This window comes from Staurois parvus, unplaced genomic scaffold (assembly GCF_062004578.1).
Source record: "Staurois parvus isolate SC_StPar_1 unplaced genomic scaffold, SC_StPar_1.0 ptg000017l, whole genome shotgun sequence".
Classification (NCBI taxonomy): Eukaryota; Metazoa; Chordata; class Amphibia; order Anura; family Ranidae; genus Staurois; species Staurois parvus.
In genome coordinates this window covers 18,393,042-18,419,658 of record NW_028317813.1, presented here as the reverse complement: position 1 = coordinate 18,419,658, position 26,617 = coordinate 18,393,042, and the positions used below count along the sequence as shown (strand labels likewise).

The 26,617-nt window shown below is 44.7% G+C and overlaps 1 protein-coding gene across 4 annotated transcripts in view; it reads left to right on the top strand.

Annotated features, from left to right (window-relative positions):
* The window catches only part of STAT6 (signal transducer and activator of transcription 6), a 270,518-nt gene that overhangs the window by 202,008 nt on the left and 41,893 nt on the right, over window positions 1–26,617 (top strand). For all 4 annotated transcript variants that reach the window (XM_089681115.1, XM_089681099.1, XM_089681103.1 and 1 more), the window contains 5 exons: window positions 6,419–6,567; window positions 9,571–9,702; window positions 16,012–16,200; window positions 16,328–16,415; window positions 18,857–18,973. In XM_089681115.1, the coding sequence (XP_089537241.1) occupies window positions 6,419–6,567; window positions 9,571–9,702; window positions 16,012–16,200; window positions 16,328–16,415; window positions 18,857–18,973 (675 nt within the window). The remainder of the gene's footprint in view (window positions 1–6,418; window positions 6,568–9,570; window positions 9,703–16,011; window positions 16,201–16,327; window positions 16,416–18,856; window positions 18,974–26,617) is intronic.

Sequence of the window (26,617 nt, the reverse complement as noted above, 5' to 3'; positions counted from 1 at the left end):
GGAGCTGGACACAGTGGGGTTTATTTACTAAAGCTGGAGAGTCCAAAATCAGACTCCCTTCTGCATAGAAACCAATCAGCTTCTAACCTCAGCTTGTTCAATGAAGCTTTGGCAATGAAACCTGGAAGCTGATTGGTTTCTATGCAGAAGGGAGTCTGATTTTGGACTCTCCAGCTTTAGTAAATAAACCCCCGTGTGTTGTGGGCTGCTTGTTTGCTGAGAGATTGTTGAGATGCTGGGACCTTTTCTGGACCTCAGGAGCAGGCAGGAACTTCAAAACCCTGTTGTGGGACAAGTCTATGCTGTTGGTGAGCTGAAGCTTTGCTGTGTAACAGAAATTAGCCCTGGTTCACACCAATGGGATTTTCTTGGGTTTGACAGTTCAAAATTGCATGACAAGTTGCACCTCATTTGCGGCAATGGAATCGTTCAAATCGTTGCGACTCAAGTCTACTCAAGCACTTATTTTCTGTGATTTCTTTGTGACTTGCATTGACTTCTGTTAAATAAAGATGCAAAACTTGCATTGACTTCCAGTAAATTAAGTTGCAAGCCACAATGAAATCGAATATCCAAAGTGCACTGATCTGCAGTTTTGAAAGTAGCAGGATTTCAAAGCTGCACTGGTGTGAACCTGGGCTTATGGACTATTTCTGTTTGGTTGAAGATAAGCTGCTTTTTATGTGTCTTGGAGAAAATGTAGACTGTTTGTTTATAAATATATATGGTTGGCTAGGGATCCAGACCCCCAAATATCACAAGCTGTAATATCGTCTTCTAATAAAATGGTCACCCTTCATTACCAAACTACACTGTTCACAGTGACCACATGAGAACATACATTTCAGAGGTTGAAATAATGTGAGCCAGTTACTTTGTGGAGATCTGTCAGATGAAAACTCCACATGAACAATAGGTCAATATCAGAGGATCACAGAAATTACTGGACAGGGAAATTAAAGAAAAAGAATTACGAACAGTGATTAGATTTAAATTTCAACACATTTTCCCTATTACAAGACCTCGCTTTATTTGCTGCCTCTTGCAATGTGTTCCTAAGATAGCCCTTTGGCAGAAAAATAGTTGTCTTTTTGTAAATTCTATTTTCAACTTGTTCCCCTGAACTAAAACTGAACTGGAGGCAAGCTGTTGGCCACGTTATGGTTATTTTTGTTGCCTTACAAAATAAATTAGTTGAAAAGAGCCCATTATGTTGGCTAATTTCAACATCGAGGAAATACTGCTATCCAGGGTGAAGGAAACTGTAGGCATGGAGGAATTCAAAAAGGAGTGAAATGACGCTAGTTCCTCCTAAAGGTCTGCAAAATAAAGCATTATCAATACATTACTGAGATACAAATGATGTGTGTACACAAAGGTACTTTCACTGTCTGACATGAATAGATTTGCATAGCTCAGAGCACATGGTTGTTTCCTGGAGCTGAAGAAGGCTGCTTACAGACTGATCCATTTTTCTTCTGTTTTTGCGTTAAAAAAAGCAGAAGAAAAATGCACAACTAATAATTCCTATGGAACTCTTCACACTGACCAGTTGCAGGTCCATTGCGTTTTTCAAAGCCCTGCTTACTAAATCTTTAGTGCTTGTTTGACGTGGTTAAAAAAATGCACCAAAAACACATTCCTCCATTGAAATGAATGGAAACCGCATCAAAACGCATCTATAATGGTTCACAGAATCGCATGACCAGGGAAAACACATTATATCCAATAGTGCCCTTCTCAGCACAGTGTGATTTTTGAAAAGGTTCCTGTGCCATTTCAGCTCCATAGACTTCTATATTATTTCACAGAAGTCACATCAGCATAGATGGGAAGCATTGCTATGGACTTTGATTAATGAGTGTTTTTTTTTTTAACCCTCACCTCTCCTCTCTGGTCATCCTTGCTGCTTAAAAGCACCCCTTCCAAGAACATCTGATTCACATCTGAGGGTAGTAGAAATCTGCGCTCAGGGTTTTTTTTGCATATTTTTCAATGGGTCCTGTGGGACTACTATAAGGGGGAAGCAATGGTTGCAGTCCTGCACTACATGGAAGCTGGGACACACTGTGAAGAAGGAGTGACTGCCCTCTGCGGTAGCTGGTATGTGTAAGCATTCTGTCTGCTGTCCTTTTTTTGATGGCTTTGCTTTTTGTTTAGTTTTTTTCCCCTACCTCCTCTGCAGCCTGGGTCCATGGGGGTTTGGTTTGTTTGCGGGTATTGGACTTAGACTATGAACGCAGGTGGACAGGGCTGGCTGGCAGTGTATTGTTTCATAAATGGGGTGTTGTGACTTTGCAAGTTTGCTGGCTGATATGTGGGCAAATAGGTTGCAGTGTGTGTATGTATGTGCATGTGTGGTTGTGTGTACATGTGCAGAAATGTTGTGCGTGGCAGTGTATGTTTTATGGTTTTTTTATATATGTGGTTGTAACGTGTGCAAATGTATCGGCACAGATGGTGGTATAGGTGTTGTGGTGGGTGTGTGTTAGTGCAGATATGTGATTTGTCACAGGTGGGGTTGTGTATGTGCATGGTTTTGGATGAGTGATTAAGTGTGGGTTTGTATGTCATGATGTATGTGTCAGCACACATGTATGGGTGGGTTCGACATGTGGTTATTGCTTAATTTGAGGTACTGCTGGGTTGGATAGAAGGATCCTGATTTAATGCAGGGGAACTCTGGGAGCCCAATGTAATGTAGGGAGACTTTGAGGACCCTAATGTAATGTGGGAGGACTTTTTGGAACCCTGACATAAGGGGAAGAAAATTTGGGGATCCTGATTCAAGAGGATCCTAATGATAGAGTGTTTAGGGGGGACTCTGCAGACCCCGATTTAATGCGAGGGACTCTGTGGACCCCAATTTAATGCGGGGGAATCTCTGGACCCGATTTAATGAGGGGGACTCAGCGGACCCTGATTTAATGTAGGGGGACTCCGGTGACCCTGATTTAAGGAGGAGTCTTTGGGGACCCTGATTTAAGGGGGGAACTCTTAGAAACCTAAAGCAAAGGGGAGAAACTCTAGGGACTCTGATGTAAAGTGGAGGGTCTCTGGGGATCCTGATTTAATGAGGGGTCTTTTGGGGACCCTGATGTAAATGGGGGGGGGGACTTTGAGGACACCAGTATAAGGAGTTGACTTTGGTGACTGATGTAAATGTGGGCAGCCTCTGGGAACTAAGATATCATGGGGTGCTCTTGGGACCCTGAAATAAAAGGGGGGGGACTCTGGGGATCCTGATGTAAGGGGGAGGGCTCTAGAAACCCTGATGTAAGAACAAGGGGGGGGCTCTGATGTAAGGGGGGACTTTGGGAACCCAGTTGTGTTTAGTCAGTGGTTGCTAAAAGTAGTAGTGGTGGAAGGTGCAGGAATTGGGGTGATCTGCAGGAGCGCAGGAATTGGGGTGATATGAGGTGGGAAGGTGCAGGAATTGGGGCTGATCCGAGGTGGGAAGGTGCAGGAATTGCAGCTGATGTGAAGTGGGAAGGTGCAGGAATTGGGTTTATCTGAGGTGTGAAGGTGCAGGAAATGAGGTTGTCAACAACTACCTGGCGGTACCTCTAGCAGTCCACAGGACAGGATTCCCCAGATCGCAGAGTCTAAGCCCCAGTCTGCTTGTTCACCAGGGCCCCTGATGGTGGGGATAGACTTGGAGCAGACAGGGACCAGGTCGCGGCCCCTGAGCACACCTGCCTGTGGTAGAGGAATCCGCCCGCCAGAGGTATATGCAGGTAGAGAGCCTGACGTGAAGAGGCGGAAGGCTGGAGCAGGAATGGCTGGATCCGTACAGGATGGATGGATCCGTGCAGGATGGATGGATGGATGGCAGAGTAGTGAGCGTGGCCAAACAGGCCGGGTTGGTAACAGTGGGGTCAGCGTAGTACAAGGCAGCAGGCAGAAGAGTAGTCAGGTCACTCGCCGGGTCGGTAACAGGAGTTCAGATCAGATTAGGGATATCCAGGAGAGAGGTCAAACGAGCCAGGGGGTCAGAGCAGGAGAAGTCAGCAGAGGTCAGGATCAGGCAGGGTCAGCAACAAATCACAATAGCAGGTATACAGGAACACAGGATAAATAGACCATACGTCAATGAGAGTTTGTGCAGGGCAGGTTTAAATAGTGCGCCCTGCCCTGTCATTGGTGCCAGGTGAGCATCCACGATCGCGAGTGCACATGCGCGGCCGGCGCCGCCCAGGTCCTAGTGCCTGCCGGCTAGTATGAATCGGCGTTCTGCACATGCGCAGACCCGCTTGTCACCGCGATCCCTGACATTGGTGATCTGAGGTGTGAAGGTACAGGAAATGAAGTGATCTGAGGTGTGAAGATGCAGGAATTGGGGTGATCGGATGTATGAAGGTGCAGGAACTGGGGTGATCTGAGGTGTGAAGGTAAAGGAATTGGGGTGATCTGAGATGTGAAGGTGCAGGAATTGAGGTGATTTGAGTTGTGAAGGTGCAGAAATTCAAGTGATCTGAGGTGTGAAGGTGCAGAATTGGGTTGATCTGAGGGTTGAAAGTGCAGAAATTGGGGTGATCTGAAGGGTGAAGGTGCAGGAATTGGGGCTGATCTGAGGTGTGAAGGTGCAGGAATTGGGGTGATCTGAGATGTGAAGGTGCAGGAATTGGGAGGTGTGGAGGTGCAGGAATTGAGGTGATCTGAGGGGTGAAGGTACAAGAATTGGGGTGATCTGAGGGGTGAAGGTGCAGGAATTGAGGTGATCTGAAGGGTGAAGGTGCAGGAATTGTGGTGAACTGAGGTATGAAGGTGCAGGAATTGGAACGGATATGAGGTGTGGAGGTGCAGGAATTGGGGTGATCTGAGGTGTGAAGGTGCAGGAATTGGGGTGATAGAGGTTGTGAAGGTGCAGGAATTGAGGTGATCTGAGGGGTCAAGGTGCAGTAATTGGGGTGATCTGAGATGTCAAGGTGCAGGAATTGAGGTGATCCAAGGGGTGAAGGTGCAGGAATTGGGGTGATTTGAGGTATGAAGGTGCAGGAATTTAGGTGATCTGATGGGTAAAGGTGCAGGAATGGAAGTAATCTGGGAGGGGGGTGGGTGCAGGAATCGGGGCTGATCTGAGGGGTGAAAGTGCAGGAATGGAGGTGATCTGAGAGGTGAAGCTGCAGGAATTGGTGCTGATCTGAGGGGTGAAATTGCAGGAAATGAGGTGATCTAAGGGGTAAAGGTGAAGGAATTGGGGCTGATCTGAGGTGTGAAGGTGCAGGAATTGGGGTGATCTGAGGTGTGAAGATGCAGGAATTGGGGTAATATGAGATGTGAAGGTGCAGGAATTGGGGGTGATCTGAGATGTGAAGGTGCAAGAATTCAGGTGATCTGAGGGGTGAAGGTGCAGGAATTGAAGTGATCTGAGGTGTGAAGATGCAGGAATTGAGGTGATCTTAGGGGTGAAGGTGCAAGAATTGGGGAGATCTGAGGTATTAAGATACAGAAATGAAGGTGATCTGAGGTGTGAATGTGCAGGAATTGGGGTGATCAGAGGGGTGATGGTGCAAGAATTGGGGTGGTCTGAGGGGTAAAGATGCAGGAATCAAGGTGATCAGATGATCTGAGGTGTGAAGGTGCAGGAATTGGGGCTGATCTGAGGAGTAAAGGTGCAGAAATTGGGTTGATATGAGGTGTGAAGGTGCAGGAATTGGGGTGATCGGATGTGTGAAGGTGCAGGAATTGGGATGATCTGAGGTGTGAAGGTGCAGGAATTGGGATGATCTGAGGTGTGAAGGTGCAGGAAATAGGATGATCTGAGGTGTGAAGGTGCAGGAATTGGGATGATCTGAGGTGTGAAGGTGCAGGAATTGGCATGATGTGAGGTGTGAAGGTGCAGGAAATGGGATGATCTGAGGTGTGAAGGTGCAGGAATTGAGGTGATCTGAGGTCCCTTGTGCATCAATGTCACAGCTTGCTTGGCGTTGGCAGCTGGCACAATATATAGCAAACACCATTTCATTTGAAGAGAGAGGTCCAAAAGAGTATTCAGTCATAGTTCCTGAAAGAATACTAATAATACGAGCTGACACTAGAGAGATTTGTCTAGAATACTGGCTAGTATGTGTAAAAATTATAATTAGCAAGAATGGTAGATTATCACATCGCTTAGGATCTGATCGATTGTTATTAGGTACTAACTTCCTACCATTAGAAGCAAGTCAATGTATTCTTTAATAGCTACTCACCACATTTCAGCTTTTTTAGATTGACATGCAAGTAAATCCTAGCCATTCTCATTTATATTGTTCCCTATTCTTATTAAATGTCCATGTCATTTCCCATCTCTGTAAATCAAGGTGTTGCCCCCTGAACAAGGAAACAGCAGGAAATTAAATTCTTTTAAGACATACTAATATTAAACACTTTTGAAAAGATCACATGCAACATACAAATCTGGTTTCTATTGCAGCAGTGGGTATTGTTAATTGAAGAATCATTACAACTCCTGGCCAGCATTCAGGATCAAGTACTGAAAATAATCAGCATTTGGAAGAGGCGTCAGCAAATGTCTGGGAATGGGGCTTCATTTGATGAGAATCTGCTGCCCCTGCAGGAGAGGTGAGGCTAGACTACGTCTTGAATTAGGACATATAATTGAACCACTTCATTCTGCAAAGTACTAGGAAACCCTTCTGGTCAAAATAAAAAAAAATATTTTCCAGTGTTTTTTTAATCAATAAAACAGGTCTCATCCGTCTGACATCTAGGGGTCTATTTATCAATGTTTTCACTCAACATTTACCCAATTTTCACCCAAGATTCATACATTATTCTATGTAACTCTTGTGCAAAAACGTGTAAGTCTTGGGTAAAAGTTGGCTGAACATTGGTCATATATGCCAGCTGTCAAGTGATGGTTTAGTGGTTTTCACCATGATAGTTTGGCAGATGGAGTTTTGGAAGCAAAGGATTTTTGGCATAATTCTTTTTGTCCTGATATAAAAATGGTAAAGGAAAGCTGTTACAAGGTTTAATTGAAAGCTACTTTCAAGGGTTAGGTTATATTTAAGGGGTTGGATCTGAACGTGTGGGGCCACCAGTTATTGCCATGATGGCCCCAAATAAGCTCAGCATAAGCTGAACATGATTAGGTAACTGAAATCAGCACCAGGTTACCTCATTCACTAAGCTCAATGAAAGTTGCTTTGCAAATAGAGATTTCACTTAGCTTAATTAATGAGGTGAAGTTGTGCTGACTTCATTCACCCAATCATGTGCAAGTAAAAGTCTGTTTTCTTTCCATATGATTTTTTTTGCATTCTCTAATTTTTATTTCATATACCAAAACAAATATTTACACCTGTGGTAACGTTGGTAAAGAAAATAGGCCAGATACAGAAGACACTTGAATGAATATCACACATTTTTATGGCTGCTAATATCTAAATAATGTATAGTACCAAAAGGCAGAGAGAAGAAGAGAGGGGAAACAAAGAAGTGGACTTAGGGGAGGATCTGTAGGTATAATGTGGAGAGAGGGAACATATCTGTTAGACAAGTCTGTCAATCAATTGTTCAGAGGAGAGTTCATAAATTCTACAGTTAGATAAAGTAGCTAGTGAAAATGATGATCATGTATGATGTAGAGAACAAGAGAAAGTCACTATGTGGAGAAAGTCCATATTGGGTTGAAGCCCTTTGGAAAAAAACATCAGTTTTTATTCAGGCTTGGGTACAGGACAGGTCGTACAGGAGAAGTAGGAATCTGTTTGTTTGAAGTATGGAGAGCATGCCCATCTTGTATAAACCTAGAGTAATCGTCTCTGTATTTGTGTTTTTTTATCCATGAGACAAATTTTATCAATATTTTTTTAATCATTCTTTGATGTTTTGAATCAATGGGCTCCATTCACAGAAGCAGGACACATTTTGCCTAAATATCACACGCAATCCTGAAACTGTCAATACATTATCCTGTTTTGTAGTATTTACCACTAAACCCCCAAAACATTTGGTAAATAATGCATGAAAAGGCGTTGAAGTCAATTCACAGAAGAAAATAAATAATTAAATGCACACAGTAATTAAGTAGTGGTCCAGGCATGCAGTATTTCAGAAATGTAAAATATAATCAGCATTTCTGAGGAGTTTCTGCCTTTTTGGATCTGTTCTCAACAGTAATGCATAGAAACCTACATATGAAAATCATTGGGGTTGATTACTAAAGGAAAAACCTTTTTAGTTTTGGATAGAGTGGAGAGGGATTAGAATACCTGACAGGTTTTATTGTTGTCTGTGCCCCCATTAGATTCACCCTCTCTATTTGTTCTGTTTACCAGTAAGGGAGGGTTATAACCCCTGCCAGTTTTTTTTCCTTTTCTAGGGACAACCCAAAATTTGGGATTTTCTTTTCATTTCACTTTAAATGATAATGGTAAACAGGACAAATAGAGAGGGTTAATCTCCCTAATGGGGACAGACAGTAGTAAAAAATCTAATGGGTGTTCTAATATCTCTACACACATTTTGTTTTGTTGTGCTTTAAGTAAATACAACATATCTTTATAAATGTCAAATATTGAATATAAATAGTATCAAAAATCACACATATATAAATATCCTTCTTCCACCAATAAAAATGACAACATTGTATTGGTATTGGTGGAAGAAGGATATTTATATACGTGTGTATTTTCATTCAATATTTGACATTTAAAAATATATTTTGTATTTACTTAATTTAACTTAGTTGTTTTTGATACACCACATGTGTCCTGTGAAAGCAGCTTCCCTTTAACTGGTATTCAAGTCACCTTTTTCTCTTTTGTATTAATACATATGCTGCAGGGACCACACTGATTAGTGAGTTGGCACATTTCTATGGTTTAAACCACTTTACCTCTTTATTAGCAATAAAAAACTGACAGGGATTCTAAGTCTTCTCCACTGTATGTATCCCACTGGATATAGTTTTAGATAAAATACATCATGGTTCCCATACCACATATTTTGGAAATATACTGCCTGCGGTACTTTAGAAGTGTTTTTAGTGAATGCCAAAAAACATTTATGAAAAAAGCTGAGCTGTATTTTACCACATTTCTTAAAGTGGCCAATACCGCTTTGTGAATGGAGCCCAATGTTTTTGCCAGCATTAAGAAGGGAATGTACCAATGGGATAGATTTACTAAAACTGGTGCACTCAGAATCTTGTGCAGCTGTGCATGGTAGCCAATCAGCTTCATACTTCAGCTTGTTCAATTGAGCTTTGCAAATAAAACCTGGAAGCTGATTGCTTTCTATGCAGAGTTGCATGCTCCAGTTTTGGTAAATAACCCCCAGTGTGTATTTAAAAGGCTTTATGAGTTTCCTGTGTCTTGTGAAAGAGATATTTCAAAGGTTTGAGAGGGATTAATATACCGAAAATGCATTCTGTAAGTTTTGTATTTCAGAATAGAAGAAGGTTATAACTGGACAAATGCCACCAAAGATGTGTTAACAAGAAAGTAAATTTGCTCTGTGTTTTACCCCATTAACCAAGAAAAGTTAAATTCTCTTTGAAAGTGGCCATAATTTATACCTTCAGGGTCAGTGGCTTTTTTTCTGGTTTTTTTTGTCTAGGTTGGAATTCATTTTTGGCATATATGAAGAGCTTTTTCACATGATTAGAGAACTCAATGAGACAGCGCAGAGAGCATTACCCACCGAGTATCTTGATCAAATATTTGCTGGCTTTAAATCACTTATCATAAGGTAAGAATTATTTTTGAATGGCTTATATTATACCGTAACAGAATAAGTGCTAGGATTCCCTGGTGAAATCCTGACATTAATTCCTTCTATTCACAGCAACTTTGGTAAAGTACCAACCATTTTCCAGCAGAAAGCAGAAATTGTATCAAGTATGATTTTTAGCTTCATATATATGGTCACCTTCCAGCTATAACAACATAATTCTTTATTTAAAATATAAAGATTAGGTGTTTCTTTATTTACTTATCTGGACTAAAGACTGGTACACATGGGTCGAATATCAGCCAGTATCTGCCAGATCAACAGTAGCCAGCCAACATTCAGCCCCTGTGCACAGCTGTCCTTCCAACAGTAGCCAGCCAACATTCAGCCCCTGTGTACAGCTGTCCTTCCAACAGTAGCCAGCCAACATTCAGCCCCTGTGTACAGCTGTCCTTCCAACAGTAGCCAGCCAACATTCAGCCCCTGTGTACAGCTGTCCTTCCAACAGTAGCCAGCCAACATTCAGCCCCTGTGTACAGCTGTCCTTCCAACAGTAGCCAGCCAACATTCAGCCCCTTTGTACAGCTGTCCTTCCAACAGAGGCTGGACTATGGAATGGCTTTTGTCGAAGAGACAGGGTAGTACCCCTGTCAGAACACAGAGGCACAGAGGGAGCGATTGATGTACTAAAATCTCTTGGTTGGTGAGGCAATCTTTCTGGGTTTTTTTTGTTCAGCCCACTGGGTTAGAGAAACAAGAAAAAATTAATGTGTGTACCAGGCATTAGAGATATTGGATTGACTCAGTTGAGAATATTCATTTTAGTTACCCAATCACAGGCTGATGAAATTGGTAAACAGGAATTTGTTTGTCACATGATTAGATAATTGAGTTGAATATTCACCCAGTTTACTGTGTGAAGATTTTCAACCAGTAAATTAAAATATATTGAGAATCCCCATGGTACTACAAAACTGTCACAAAGCACCAAACACACAATACAATACCAGCTGTTACAGAAAAAAAAACAAATTATATAATGGAACTGTGGCCGATATTAATGTAACCACAACACAATTTGAATAATATATGAAAAAATAGTGAAGCTCTCCTAACTGAAATAAAATATACAGTGCAAAAATTAGATTAAGGTAGATAAATACATTCTTCACATATAGTTATTGACTGGATGTCTGCTTTAAATAATAAAGTTACTTTACTTTGTCTTCTCATTGTAGAAAATATTTTCAAGGGATAATCATTTTTACGTTTGCTTATTCAATCTCTGCATTGATAGCCCAAGGTAGTTTGTTGTTCTCATTCATACTGTATGACCACCTTCATTGTTCTCTGATCCTGTCAGATCGAAAGGTACCAGATGATGTGTAACTAATGTCTAAAACAGTAGCAGTCAACTTTTTTGATATGGGGGGGGGGCCTCAAGAGTGGCCTTTGACTTCCCCACACATAAAATTCAGTGAATATTCAGTGTCAGAAACAGCAGACACACAACAGTCTATAGTCAAAGACTATGGGCATGATACAAGAGATGGTCAGAGACTGTGGACAGAATACAGGAGATTTTCAGAGACTGCAGCCATGATACAAGAGATGGTCAGAGACTGTGGATACCATACAGGAGATTTTCAGAGACTGCAGCCATGATACAAGAGATGGTCAGAGATTGTGGACACAATACAGGAGATTTTCAGAGACTGCAGCCATTATACAAAAGATAGTCAGGGACTGTATTGTTGGAGACTGGTGACAATCTTAAGGAGACCGTTAAAAACTGGAGACGTATTGCATGCTAGAAAAAACTGCTTAAATAGGGCAATTGAGAAACACTGATTAGTGTCCACAGGAGCCTCAAGGGTTTTAAAAAAAGTTCCAAAGGGCTACAGGTTGAGCACCAGGGTTCTAATAAATATTGTATGCATGCTACTTAAAGGATAAGTTCACCTTTTGCTAAAAAATAAAAAAAATGCAAATTTCTTTGCAGGTAAAAAAAGACATGCATTTATTACTTTCTGTTGCAGGAGACTGTAAACCATTGCACTAGTGATCAGCAGATTGCTGGTGCCATGCAGGTCTCCTGCAGACCTGTCAGTATATCTGCTTGCCCATATGGGATGTACTGGCAAGCAGATATACTGACAGGAAGAATCAATGAACCTGTAGTTCACTTATAGTTCATTGAGAACTACAAGCCAACAGCCACTATGGCTGTTGGGACTTGTAGTTTCTCATTCACAGAGAACTGTGAGTGAGTAAAGCCGCCCAGCAGGCGGATCCCCGCACAATGTTTTTAATTTGGCAGCTAGCTGGAGGAGAAGATCCCCAGCTAGCTGTCAAAGCAGGGGAGCGGTGGCCAGTCTATCCATAACATGTTACATGTTATACCCTGAATATGAGTGTAAGATGTTATGAGAGGTGAACTTATCCTTTAACTGCATCACTGTAAAGTTTAGCGATCAGTTAAAGCCTACATCAAATTTCCTTTTATTAATGTGATTGCACAAGCATCTGTGAACTAATAAACCAGTGGCGTTCGAGGGGGGTGTGGAGGGGTACTGGCTGGCATTTCTTTATTTGGGTTGCATTGCATGGCACTGCACTGCTATCTCTTCTACCGCAGCACCATGCAGGTCAAATGAAGAAATGTCAGCCGGCACCCCAGCTGCATCCACAGCTGCTGCTTTGTAGCAGCAGCAGGGAAGCTCAAAGTGGTCACAAATCTCCTCCACTCTCCAGTCATATGGCAGAGAGGAGAGAGCAGAACTTCCTCCTAATGTGAGCTCTCACCTGTCTGGTGAGTGAGCTGGTGTATAGTGCATTGGGGAGGTTAAAATGTCTCTACTAAGGGTCTATACTTGAGTGGGGGTTACAGGGGGTGTTTGTATTGAGGTTCTGAACTTGGATAGAGGGGGTTATAGGGGTGTATGTACTGAGTGTCTGTACTGGGGGGGGGTCTGTACTGAGGGCCTGTACTTGGGGGGGATAGGGGGTCTCTGTACTGAGGATACTGTACTTGGGGGGTATGGAGGATGTCTGTACTGGGGAATGTTGTCTGGGAGGGGGGATTTAGAAACATTAGGAGGGTCAGTCTGTACTGTGGGGTTTGTGTTGAGGGGCATTATTACTGAGGGGACTGTGTTGGGGGGTGGTTGTCTGTGATGTGGGGTTGGTTTGTGCTGGGGGTTGGCTGCCTTACTGGGGGGTATGTGTTGGAGGGTTGGTCTGTTCTGAGGGGTCTTTGTTGGGGGACATGGATAGACTGTGCTGGAGGGGGTCCGACTGTACTGAGGGGCCTGTGCTGGGGGAGTTAGTACTGAGGGGTCTGTGTTGGGGGGTCGGTTTGTGCTGGAAGGGGTCGGTTGTACTGAGAGGTTTGTGTTGGAGGGAAGGGGTTGGACTGTGCTGGGGAGGCTCAGACTGTACGGAGGGGTCTGTGTGAGAGATGGGTTTTCTCTGTGGAGTATGCGTTGGTGGGATTGGACTGTGATAGGGGTGTCAGTCTGTACTGAGGAGTCTGTGTTGGGGGGAGGGGTCCGACTGTCCTGGAGGGGTCTGACTGTACTGAGGGGTCTGGGTTAGGGGGGAATCTGTACTGATGGGTTTGTGCTGGGGGATTCTGTATTGAGAAGTTTGTGCTGGGGGGATCTGTGCTGAGCGGGTAGGCTGGGAGGGGGTATTTAGGGATGTTAAGGGAAATCTGTACTGTAGAGGTTTAGGCCTGGAGAGGCTATTTGTACTGGGAAAAAGGAAGCCATTTTTGTTGTACTCTGTAAAGTGCTCCACACTGCTGACCACTGCACTCTAGAGCACACACAGCCAGGCACACAACACTCTTTCACTGGCTCAAGAATCAGTCTAGATAGAGGTTTCTTTTTTATTTTGTTTTTATTGTGGAGCGATGAACTTTAATACGGATAGGGAGAATGGGATACCTCAGAACTGTAAGACATGAACTTGAACATGTTGAGGACTGCTAAATTTGACTGCTTTGCGCAGCTTCTGAAAAGCCTTGCACAAACTTTGGCTGCACTTGTACAACTCCTGGCTGTATTCCACAACTGCTGGCTGCACTCTCCCAGCAAAGTTGCAAAGAATTTCCAGCTAAGCCTAGCTGAGACCTCGGTGTCTTCATGCTGACTTCCTTCCCCCAGATTCTGCCTTCCTCAACAGAGGTCTCCTCCTGCAGGCTCCCTCATGCTGCAAGCTGCCACTGCTCAGACTTCAGAATATTTATGGGCTCTTCACCACCTTCTGGGTAAACACCTACTCAGGAATTGGCTGACGTCCCATAAAAATTTAGGCTTCAGCCTTTGCCCTTCCTCCCACTATGTTCTAGAAATTTCTAGAAGGAAGGAGGAAGTAGCAGAGCAGCAGCCTGTGAAAACCTGAGCAGCTTCAGTTAATCAACTCATGCTCCACTGATTTCAGTAGAGCTAAAACTAAATTTGGCCTATCAGCTTATTCTAACTAGGAAGGCGCTACATCACTTGGGACAACTTATTAAAACTGGAGCAGCTGGGCATGGCAACCAGTCAGCATAACTGAACAAGGTAAAGACAGAAGCTGCTTGGTTGTCATGCATAGCTGCTCCAGATTCTGTCTGCTCCAGTTTTGATAAATTACCCCCATTGTGGTTTAAATTTCATACTCCTGCACTCTAAGTACATTACTCCTGAAGTTCTTCTCTAAGGTCAGCTGTGTGCTGAGGTTTGTAAGTATCTGTGCTGAGGTTTGAAGGTCTTGTTCACGCAGACTATGGTCTCTGAATAAGATTGCTCTTCAGAGGGCATTTGACAGGCGGTGAGGTTGTATCACCTCTTCACTGCTTGCTTTAACCCCTTGAATCCTGCTTGCAGTTGCAGGCCGCTTGCAAAGCAGCACCATTCATGGAAAGTGGCAAGGGGTATCATTCCTCCCACGGCCGTGAAGCAAATTATCACAGCCATGACATCTCTGCAGCTATGAAGGGAATAGTGGATTGGGAGGTAAAAAAGCAGTTCAGCTGCAGGGTTTTACAAACCGAGTGAGTGAGCCCCTGGTGTAACAGTCAATAAAGCATATTTTGTGGGTAAAAGGACTGTGGTGAGTGTGTGCTGAGTAAAGGTAGAGTAGGCTCAGGTGTTTAACTATTTCCCTGAATTAATCCCTGAACATCCCTCAGGTGTTACTTAACTATTCCCCTCTCACTGTTAGCACAAATTGGCCACACCCACAGTTCAGCGTAGCGTGCAAAGGGCGTTACCTTATTTTGTCTCACCAATTTTTTTCTTGTGGGGTAGCTAGTCTGTACAAAAAAAAAAATGGCCCCAGGTGTTAGGTGTGCTAGGTACACCAATGTAATAAACGATAAGACTTGGTATTATTTTATTTATCTTTCAGTAACTGTGTGCCATCGGTCTTTGTATTGTGGTATTAAGTAAAGCCAAGGAGTGTTATGCACATGCAGAGAGATGTCCCAGGGAAGATGGTATCTAGTGTCAGGCTGTGTATCCAAGAATCATTAAATGCTCGAGTTATAGGTGACCTTCCCTGGAATCAATACTCATGTGTATATTGCATCAAAATACATATTTTACACATTATGTAACCATCACATTTTGATTTCAATACACTAGAGGGCAATCATTACACATTTGCTAAACTCTACTTTTGCCACATATGTAGAAAGGCCTACTCTGGAGACCACCAGAAAACATTAACATCATATCCAATCCTGGTGATGTCTAGGAGAGATTAATCCAACTATTATTCCAGCTGCTTCTGCAACACCTTTTTAATTTGCAACTAAACTTACATATCAACCTGTCTACAAAATCTAAATAAAAATCTCTACGTATCACCTTTTATTAACCTATAGTAAAAAGTTCAAAAACCAAATAATGATAGAACTGTATACATATATTAGCTGCATAAGTGCCTAGTCATACCGGGTGTGGCTTGCCAAGCAACTTGCCATGCCATGAGAGTTTCAAATTGCATGGCAAGTCACACCCTATAAAGCGGTCATAGAGGTGGGATTCCGACTTGGTCAGAGCCGCACCAATTTTTAAAGTAGTGCATGCACTACTTCAGGGGCGGCTTGCATAGACATCTGTGTCTTGCACGCTACAGATGACTTGTAAGTCATACCTCAAGTCGGAATGACATCCAACTTTGAAATTGTGCTACTTCACTGGAAGTTGCATGATTTCAAAGAAGGATCGGTGTGACCGAGGACTAAAAAAAAATTTAAAAACAATAAATAAATAGCCATAATGTCTATATCATCAATGTGTTCTGTTTTTTTCTCTTTTGGTTTCATTTCTGTAGCTCATTTCTGGTTGACAAGCAGCCACCTCAGGTTTTGAAGACACAGACCAAGTTTCAAGCCAGTGTCAACTTCATGCTGGGGTCCAAAATTCTTTCTGGTGCAAGCAAGATGCCTGTCATAAGAGCCTATATCATTACTGAGAAAAAGGCACAAGACTTGTTTGGGGGATCTTCCATTGAGTCATTAAAGTGAGTAAAATTGCAAACATTACAATCACCCTGTTCTGCTTGTATGGAATTCAAAAAATAAGAACTAACAACCAAAAAAAACTTTTTTAAAAACAACCTAGAATTCATTCTCTGTTTTTGATCTCAGTGATGGTGCTGGAGAGATAGAAAACGGAAGATCTGTTTTTGAGTTCACCAAAGCCACGCGGACATGTGGAGCTGTTTTTAAAAATATGGTATGATTTAAGCATATCAGCTTGTCTAACGTGCCATTTTTTGTGCTTTGAAAATGGAATTTAATGGAAAGAAATATAGAATTGATAATGCTAGTGGCGTGATTTCAGTATTCTAGTGACTATATAGGGTGCGTAGCATAGCAGTTTGTGCTACATGGTGTACTATTCCATTAGTGAACAATGGAGAAGTGCATATCAATGCAGTTGACGTTGTTGGAGAAATGCACATTAGTGAATATGTGGTAAGAAGTTTGTAGTACACACAGTTGCACAACTCAACTGTTTGTTTAACAGCTTTATTGGTTATAATGGTATATAGCCAATTTGTTTTTAGGGTTTTGGACTTTGGGGAATGCACTGTGACTTAACAAAAGTTAGTTTGTGATATGGAGACTGATGTTTGATTATAGGGGGTTTCCCAATAGGCCTCGTCCAGCTCTTGTTGCAACTGGTTTAGTTAGTGGAACCCGGCAAGGTATAGTTGCCCCAAAACACATTACGTGTACCCAGTCATTTAGCCAAAAAAGACTGTTAAGTTGTATGACTATCTGTACTAGGGGCTCCTCATCACACACTTAAATTCTAATCATCTGATGAACTAGCAAACTTTCAGTTTTGTAAGTAGTTGAGCAACCTAAAACCAGGGCTTTCTTTCTGCCGGAACGCGGCGGTACTGCGTTCCGCCACCTTTTTCTTCTTGTCCCCGCTCACCGACTGCCTCTGCAGAGCTGACAAGCTATGCAGAGCAGCGAAAGTGACAGGTGCCGGACGCGGCTTGTTTATGTCATGCTTGCGCGTGCCCGGCACCTGTCACTGCCGCTGCTCACAGCCGGTGAGCGGGGACATGCACGCTTCACCCCCCCCCCCTCTACCGCCAGCGTGTAAACATCGGGGGCGCGGACGATGGGCGAGGACACTATGCACGCTTCACCGCCCCCCCCCGCCGGCGTGTAAACATCGGGGGCGGCGCGGCGACATCAACGGCAGTGACAGCGTGGACGCAGGGGCCGTACAGCTTGGAGTAGGTAAGCTGCGCTCGGCTCCCTGTCACTGACTGCAGTATCATGTATTGCTCTAAATTTTTACTCTCTCCCCAGCCTGTGCCCACCTAAACTATCCCAACCACCTGTGCCCACCTAAACTATCTGAGCCCACCTAAACTATCCTCACCCACCTGAGCCCACCTAAACTATTTCAGAACGCAATTGCTCAGCGCTCAGCGGCGCCGATCGAGAGCGCCCCTCCTGTGCATGAGGAACAGGAAAGATAAATTCAGTGATGGACGGTATTTTTTGGAGGAAAAGGTGGCAACCCTAGGGGAGCCTGTAGGAGCAGGCACATCTACCAGACAGGGTACACATGCATGCTAGACTGATTTTATATCTATGCTGGACGTTTACAAACGGCCTGCCATGATTTTATATCTATGCATGTGTTCCTGGTGTCAGTACGGTACTGATTTTATATCTATGCGTGTGTTTCTGGTGTCAGTACGGTACTGATTTTATATCTATGCATGTGTTTCTGGTGTCAGTACGGTACTGATTTTATATCTATGCGTGTGTTTCTGGTGTCAGTACGGTACTGATTTTATATCTATGCATGTGTTTCTGGTGTCAGTACATTAGTCATTTTATATCTATGCATGTGTTTCTGGTGTCAGTACGGTACTGATTTTATATCTATGCGTGTGTTTCTGGTGTCAGTACGGTATTCATTTTATATCTATGCATGTGTTTCTGGTGTCAGTACATTAGTCATTTTATATCTATGCATGTGTTTCTGGTGTCAGTACATTAGTCATTTTATATCTATGCATGTGTTTCATGCAGATCATGCAAGAGGCAGCCGGGGGTCCGATGACATCATTTCCCTTATATGGTATGTACGGGAAATGATGTCATCGGAAGCCCCTCCCAAATTTTACTTGCATTCCTGTTCTCTAAAGGGGTGGTCCTAGGGTTTGATGGGGGCGTGGCCAGGTTTGGGTGGGGGAGTTCCACCACCTTTCCTCTGAGAAAAAAAGCCCTGCCTAAAACCATAGCACAACACCAACACTTCACCACCATTGTACCCACAGTGAGGTTTTGCACCAAGCAGCTCAACAGTGATCAGAACTTTTCCAGTGGTACCAAAACAGTCCCACTGGAGAGGTATCAGGGAACAAGCACATATGTGCATTAGCAGTTAGCGAAGGCGTACACTGAAACTGTGCAGGTGCAATGATAATCAGTGGAGAAATGCATTGTTTAAGAGGCAGGAGGTGAAGTGTGTGGATACAGTGGTGATCAGTGGAGTAGTAAATATATATCATTGATTACTTACCTGCTGGTCATGTGGCTGTTCCAGAAGAGATACCACACTGGCGTAAAAGGCATAAAAACTATGAAGAGTCAGTGCCTAAATTTTTGCTGTGTAACTCCTGTTTTTCTTGCTGACAGTTGCTAAAGAAGATAAAGCGATGTGAGAGGAAGGGATCTGAATCAGTCACAGAGGAGAAATGTGCTATACTCTTCACAGCTGAATTTACTTTCAATGGCTCCATTCACGTCATTCAGGTAACAATCAGCAGCCCACTATATATGTCATTCCTTCACTTAGTCTGAAAGTAGTCACTTTGGTTGCTTTCTCATGGAAGATCAGTGATACTTTTCATAACAAAATAAAAAACACTGCAAACAGTAACGATCATGGCCAGTGTTCCAGCAACTTGTGGCAACCAATTCTAGTTTGCAGATCTGTATTAAGATAAATTCTGGATTATGAGTTAGTGTGTTTTATATTACCTTTTAAGAAACACAGAAAACGTGTGGTATTCACAAGGAGCCAAAATCAGTTCTCAGAGCATAAAAACTAACTGAGCACAAAACATAACTGTGATAAAAAATAGACCATTTTCATGATTCATTTTATTTCCTAAAGTTGATGGTATTCCAGATCAAGAGTCTGTCTACAGTACATTTCTCTGCTTTTGACTACAAAAAAGAAAAGAAAAAAAACTCAATGTTGATTAACGTAATATTAATGGTTCAGTTTTTGTTTTAAAATAACAAACATGTTATACTTACCTGATCTATGCAATGGTTTTGCACAAAGCAGCCATAATTCTCCTCTTCTCGAGTCTCTTGCCAGAGGTCCTGACTCCTACCCCTCACTAGGTGCCCCCATAGTAAGCTGCTTGATATGGGGGCACCTGTGTGTGCTTACTCCCGAGCTCCGCTCTGTGTGTTCATAAGATACACAGAGTGGGGTCAGCCCTGCCCCCGGCTCCCTCAGTCTCTGGCTCCAATTGACAGCAGTGGGAGCCAATGACTCCTGCTGCTGAATCTGAGCCAATGAGTGAGAGAGCCAAGAGAGCCTTGGCTGTCGTGCACATTACTGGATCGAGATTGGGATCAGGTATGTGTTTATGTGTTTAAGGGGGGCTGCAGGGGGAGCTGCATGCAGAAGGTTATTCAATTGCAGCTTACCAATCCATAGATGTGGTGGCTGCATTATTTTTTCTTTTTTTAGGCACTTTCCTTTATTTTCACCTGGTGATCTGGCCAGTAAGTTTGTTTTTTCAACTTACTTTACCAGCCCAAGCTGTCCAGACAGTGCAAGTAGATGGTTGAGACAAACTATTTACCACTGACAAGGGTGCTTACAATGGTCAGCTTTTATTCCTTTATGTAACTTTATTCCAAAAGGAAAAGATTTTTTGCTGTAACAACTTACTGTATAATGTGTTACCTGGAGTTTATCTTCATTTTTATCTAAATCTGCTAGTCTAATACTACCCTCCCTCAAGATTGACAATACTGCTGTCCAAAGGTGCCTGCTTTACTACTTCATCCAGAATGCAGATATCCTAAGGCAGGAAGTGTGTTACTGTCTGGATCACCAGGTGAAATGAAGAAAAAGCCTTAAAAAAGAAAACTAATGCAGCCACTACATATAAGAATTGTTAAGCTGCAATATTACATTTTTGTTTTGGGATTTAATACCACTTTAATGGCAATGTAAGACCTACATACAGTACAAGTACCAATATGTCTGGGTAACAAATTTTTTGACCAGTAGTAAGAGCTGCCACATTGTAGCATTGAGATCATAGCTTTAAATTCTACATTGGCAGTTGCTGCATTTGTCTATACTTTTTATGTTTGCACAAGTTTTTTTCCAACAACATAGTATTAGGTGTTTGCCTCAGTATTGCTGGGTGGGGAGTGGTGACATGCAAGCAAATACGGACTGCAGCATCAACGTGGGCCTGCCTTGCAGCCAATATCCCTTTTGAAGCTTGTTTGAGTGCAGATTTGTACTCAGTCTCATCACTCAAAGTTAATCTTCATATTTAGGATTCAGCATGCATCAGGAAAATCAGTGGCAAGAAATACCTTTCCGTTCTTGGGTGTCTGTCATGAGACAAATACAGGAGCTGAAATTGTTGACCTCATTCTGAAAATTCTAGATGCTTATTTGTTTGGCATCAGTGATTGTGAGTCATATGCCCAGAAACAGAATGCTGCAAAGAAATGTCAGAGGAAAGTCAGAAATCCTTATAAATTGACTCATTCCAGCTCAGCAAAGGCATTGCAGTGAAGATGTCAGTTCCCATGGTCCATAGTTGCCAACATTTCAAAAAAAATTTAGGGATGCTTTTTTAAATTGTATGTCCAGAAAGCCAGTGTAGGCGGAGTGATATGTAAATTAGGGTTGGGGGCATCAATTGTGGGTGTGGCTTGGAGATTAAAAATATGGCGAAGCACTCTGAGCCAACAAGTGGGCGTGGCTTAATTTACTCTAACTGTTGGGTGTGGCTTAAAGGCTGTCCACCCCAACAGCCCAAAAAACAAATGAACACACACAAAGACTTATCTAAAAAAAAATAACTTTAATATAAACATAAAGAACTGGTCCGAACTAAGTGATTGGTTGCTAGAGGTTACAGCACATTACCTCTCACTGATTGGTTGCTAGAGGTTATTGCCGTTAGTACAGGAGATGGTCTGAGACTGCAGGAGTAGTACAGGAGATGGTCAGAGACTGCAAACATAGTACAGGAGATGGTCAGAGACTGCAAACATAGTACAGGAGATGGTCAGAGACTGCAGACATAGTACAGGAGATGGTCAGAGACTGCAGACATAGTACAGGAGATGGTCAGAGACTGCAGAAATAGTACAGGAGATGGTCAGAGACTGCAGGAGTAGTACAGGAGATGGTCAGAGACTGCAGGAGTAGTAGAGGAGATGGACAGAGACTGCAGACATAGTCCAGGAGATGGTCAGAGACTGCAGACATAGTACAGGAGATGGTCAGAGACTGCAGACATAGTGCAGGAGACTGTCAGAGACTGCAGACATAGTACAGGAGATGGTCAGAGACTGCAGAAATAGTACAGGAGATGGTCAGAGACTGCAGGAGTAGCACAGGAGATGGTCAGAGACTGCAGGAGTAGTAGAGGAGATGGTCAGAGACTGCAGACATAGTACAGGAGATGGTCAGAGACTGCAGACATAGTACAGGAGATGGTCAGAGACTGCAGACATAGTGCAGGAGACTGTCAGAGACTGCAGACATGGCACAAGGGATGGTAAGAATACAGCATGCGCCACCACAAATATTACAGTATGCTCCAAAAATATTACAGATGCTTCAGCATAAATATTACAGATGCTCCACCATAAATATTATGCATGCTCCACCATAAATATGAATTCTCCACTTTAAATATCACAGTATGCTCCATCATAAAAATTACAGATGCTCCACCATAAATACCGTGTTTCCCTAAAAATAAGACACAGTCTTATATTTGTTGGCTCAAAAAAACACACTAGGTCTTTTTTTTCGGGGTAGGTCTTATTTTTTAAATGTCCAGGTGTGGACAGGGGGTGCAGAGGTGAGCTGCAGGCAGTTGTGGATGAGGGTTACTATAGAGAGGGACGGTTGATGACAGTTGTGAGCTGCAGTCAGGTGTTGCAGAGGTGACTTGACAGGTGAGTTTCAGACAGGGTGCAGAGATGAGCCACAGACAGGGTGCAGGAGAGAGTTGCAGACTTGGGATGCAGAGCTGAGCTGTGGCTGGGGGGTGCAAAGGTGGGTTGCAACTCAGCTCAGCTCTGCACCCCCCCAGCCGCAGCTCACCTATGCACCCTGTCTGCAACTCACCTGACTCATTTACCTCTGCACACCTGACTGCAGCTCACCTTTGCAGATCCCCCCTCCCCCTCCACTGACCTCATATGGTTAGCTAGCTTTGCAAAACACAGCTGTCAGCAGCCGGCCCCTCTTTATAGTAACTCCCATTTCGGGTCCTATCTTCCCACACAGTGCACCAAGCGCACTTACTCACCGCTCCGCCTCTTCCCCACTGGCCAGCAATCACCCCTGGGGCATCGACTTCCATGCATTAGGCTGCAGGAGGAGATGCCCCGCCCCTAAACACACTGCACACTGCACCCGCAGATATCTGTTCCTTCCCTGTCCCACAGTGAGTACAGAGGTAGGAGGTTCTGTGGGAGCGGATGGTGAGTACAGAGGTAGGGAGGTTCTATGGGAGCGGATGGTGAGTACAGAGGTAGGAGGTTCTGTGGGAGCAGATGGTGAGTACAGAGGTAGGAGGTTCTGTGGGAGCGGATGGTGAGTACAGAGGTAGGAGGTTCTGTGGGAGCGGATGGTGAGTACAGAGGTAGGGAGGTTCTGTGGGAGCGGATGGTGAGTACAGAGGTAGGGAGGTTCTGTGGGAGCGGATGGTGAGTACAGAGGTAGGGAGGTTCTGTGGGAGCGGATGGTGAGTACAGAGGTAGGAGGTTCTGTGGGAGCGGATGGTGAGTACAGAGGTAGGGAGGTTCTGTGGGAGCGGATGGTGAGTACAGCGGTAGGAGGTTCTGTGGGAGCGGATGGTGAGTACAGAGGTAGGAGGTTCTGTGGGAGCGGATGGTGAGTACAGAGGTAGGAGGTTCTGTGGGAGCGGATGGTGAGTACAGAGGTAGGGAGGTTCTGTGGGAGCGGATGGTGAGTACAGAGGTAGGGAGGTTCTGTGGGAGCGGATGGTGAGTACAGAGGTAGGGAGGTTCTGTGGGAGCGGATGGTGAGTACAGAGGTAGGAGGTTCTGTGGGAGCGGATGGTGAGTACAGAGGTAGGGAGGTTCTGTGGGAGCGGATGGTGAGTACAGAGGTAGGAGGTTCTGTGGGAGCGGATGGTGAGTACAGAGGTAGGAGGTTCTGTGGGAGCGGATGGTGAGTACAGAGGTAGGGAGGTTCTGTGGGAGCGGATGGTGAGTACAGAGGTAGGGAGGTTCTGTGGGAGCGGATGGTGAGTACAGAGGTAGGGAGGTTCTGTGGGAGCGGATGGTGAGTACAGAGGTAGGAGGTTCTGTGGGAGCGGATGGTGAGTACAGAGGTAGGGAGGTTCTGTGGGAGCGGATGGTGAGTACAGAGGTAGGAGGTTCTGTGGGAGAGGATGGTGAGTACAGAGGTAGGAGGTTCTGTGGGAGCGGATGGTGAGTACAGAGGTAGGAGGTTCTGTGGGAGCGGATGGTGAGTACAGAGGTAGGAGGTTCTGTGGGAGCGGATGGTGAGTACAGAGGTAGGGAGGTTCTGTGGGAGCGGATGGTGAGTACAGAGGTAGGGAGGTTCTGTGGGAGCGGATGGTGAGTACAGAGGTAGGGAGGTTCTGTGGGAGCGGATGGTGAGTACAGAGGTAGGAGGTTCTGTGGGAGCGGATGGTGAGTACAGAGGTAGGAGGTTCTGTGGGAGCGGATGGTGAGTACAGATGTAGGGAGGTTCTGTGGGAGCGGATGGTGAGTACAGAGGTAGGAGGTTCTGTGGGAGCGGATGGTGAGTACAGAGGTAGGAGGTTCTGTGGGAGAGGATGGTGAGTACAGAGGTAGGAGGCTCTGTGGGAGAGGATGGTGAGTACAGAGGTAGGGAGGTTCTGTGGGAGCGGATGGTGAGTACGGAGGTAGGAGGTTCTGTGGGAGCGGATGGTGAGTACAGAGGTAGGGAGGTTCTGTGGGAGCGGACGGTGAGTACGGAGGTAGGAGGTTCTGTGGGAGCGGACGGTGAGTACGGAGGTAGGAGGTTCTGTGGGAGCGGACGGTGAGTACGGAGGTAGGAGGTTCTGTGGGAGCGGACGGTGAGTACGGAGGTAGGGAGGTTCTGTGGGAGCGGACGGTGAGTACGGAGGTAGGAGGTTCTGTGGGAGCGGACGGTGAGTACGGAGGTAGGAGGTTCTGTGGGAGCGGACGGTGAGTACAGAGGTAGGGAGGTTCTGTGGGAGCGGACGGTGAGTACGGAGGTAGGAGGCTCTGTGGGAGAGGACGGTGAGTACAGAGGTAGGGAGGTTCTGTGGGAGCGGACGGTGAGTACGGAGGTAGGAGGCTCTGTGGGAGAGGATGGTGAGTACAGAGGTAGGGAGGTTCTGTGGGAGCGGACGGTGAGTACGGAGGTAGGAGGTTCTGTGGGAGCGGACGGTGAGTACGGAGGTAGGAGGTTCTGTGGGAGCGGACGGTGAGTACGGAGGTAGGAGGTTCTGTGGGAGCGGACGGTGAGTACGGAGGTAGGAGGTTCTGTGGGAGCGGACGGTGAGTACGGAGGTAGGAGGTTCTGTGGGAGCGGACGGTGAGTACGGAGGTAGGAGGTTCTGTGGGAGCGGACGGTGAGTACGGAGGTAGGAGGTTCTGTGGGAGCGGACGGTGAGTACGGAGGTAGGAGGTTCTGTGGGAGCGGACGGTGAGTACGGAGGTAGGAGGTTCTGTGGGAGCGGACGGTGAGTACGGAGGTAGGAGGTTCTGTGGGAGCGGACGGTGAGTACGGAGGTAGGAGGTTCTGTGGGAGCGGATGGTGAGTACAGAGGTAGGGAGGTTCTGTGGGAGCGGACGGTGAGTACGGAGGTAGGAGGTTCTGTGGGAGCGGACGGTGAGTACAGAGGTAGGAGGTTCTGTGGGAGCGGATGGTGAGTACAGAGGTAGGGAGGTTCTGTGGGAGCGGATGGTGAGTACAGAGGTAGGGAGGTTCTGTGGGAGCGGATGGTGAGTACAGAGGTAGGAGGTTCTGTGGGAGCGGATGGTGAGTACAGAGGTAGGGAGGTTCTGTGGGAGCGGATGGTGAGTACAGAGGTAGGGAGGTTCTGTGGGAGCGGACGGTGAGTACAGAGGTAGGAGGTTCTGTGGGAGCGGATGATGAGTACAGAGGTAGGGAGGTTCTGTGGGAGTGGATGGTGCTGTCACTTCAGCAGCGCTTCTGTGTTTATAAGAGACAGTAGATATGGGTGGAGCATGCTGTGCGCAAGGCCAGTGGCGGAATGGCGTTTAGTCATGTTCCGGCTGAAAAAAATCCCTGATCACAACTAGGTCTTATACTTTAGTAATTCCCAAAAATAGCACTAGGTCTTATTTTAGGGGAAACAGGGTATGACGCATGCTCCATCATAAAGATTACAGTATGCTCCACCATAATTACAGATGCTCCACCATAAATATCACAGCATGCTCCACCGTAAATATTACAGATGCTCCACCGTAAATATCACAGCAGGCTCCACCATAAATATCACAGTATGCTCCACCATAAATATCACAGCAGGCTCCACCATAAATATCACAGTATGCTCCACCATAAATATCACAGTATGCTCCACCATAAATATCACAGTATGCTCCACCATAAATATCACAGCATGCTCCACCATAAATATCACAGTATGCTCCACCATAAATATCACAGCAGGCTCCACCATAAATATCACAGTATGCTCCACCATAAATATCACAGTATGCTCCACCATAAATATCACAGCAGGCTCCATCATAAATATCACAGTATGCTCCACCATAAATATCACAGTATGCTCCACCATAAATATTACAGATGCTCCACCATAAATATCACAGTATGCTCCACCATAAATATCACATTATGCTCCACCATAAATATTACGCATGCTCCACCATAAATATCACAGCATGCTCCACCATAAATATCACAGCATGCTCCACCATAAATATCACAGCATGCTCCACCATAAATATTACAGATGTTCCACCATAAATATTACGCATGCTCCACCATAAATATCACAGCAGACTCCACCATAAATATCACAGATGCTCCACCATAAATATCACAGTATGCTCCACCATAAATATCACAGCATGCTCCACCATAAATATCACAGCATGCTCCACCATAAATATCACAGCAGGCTCCACCAT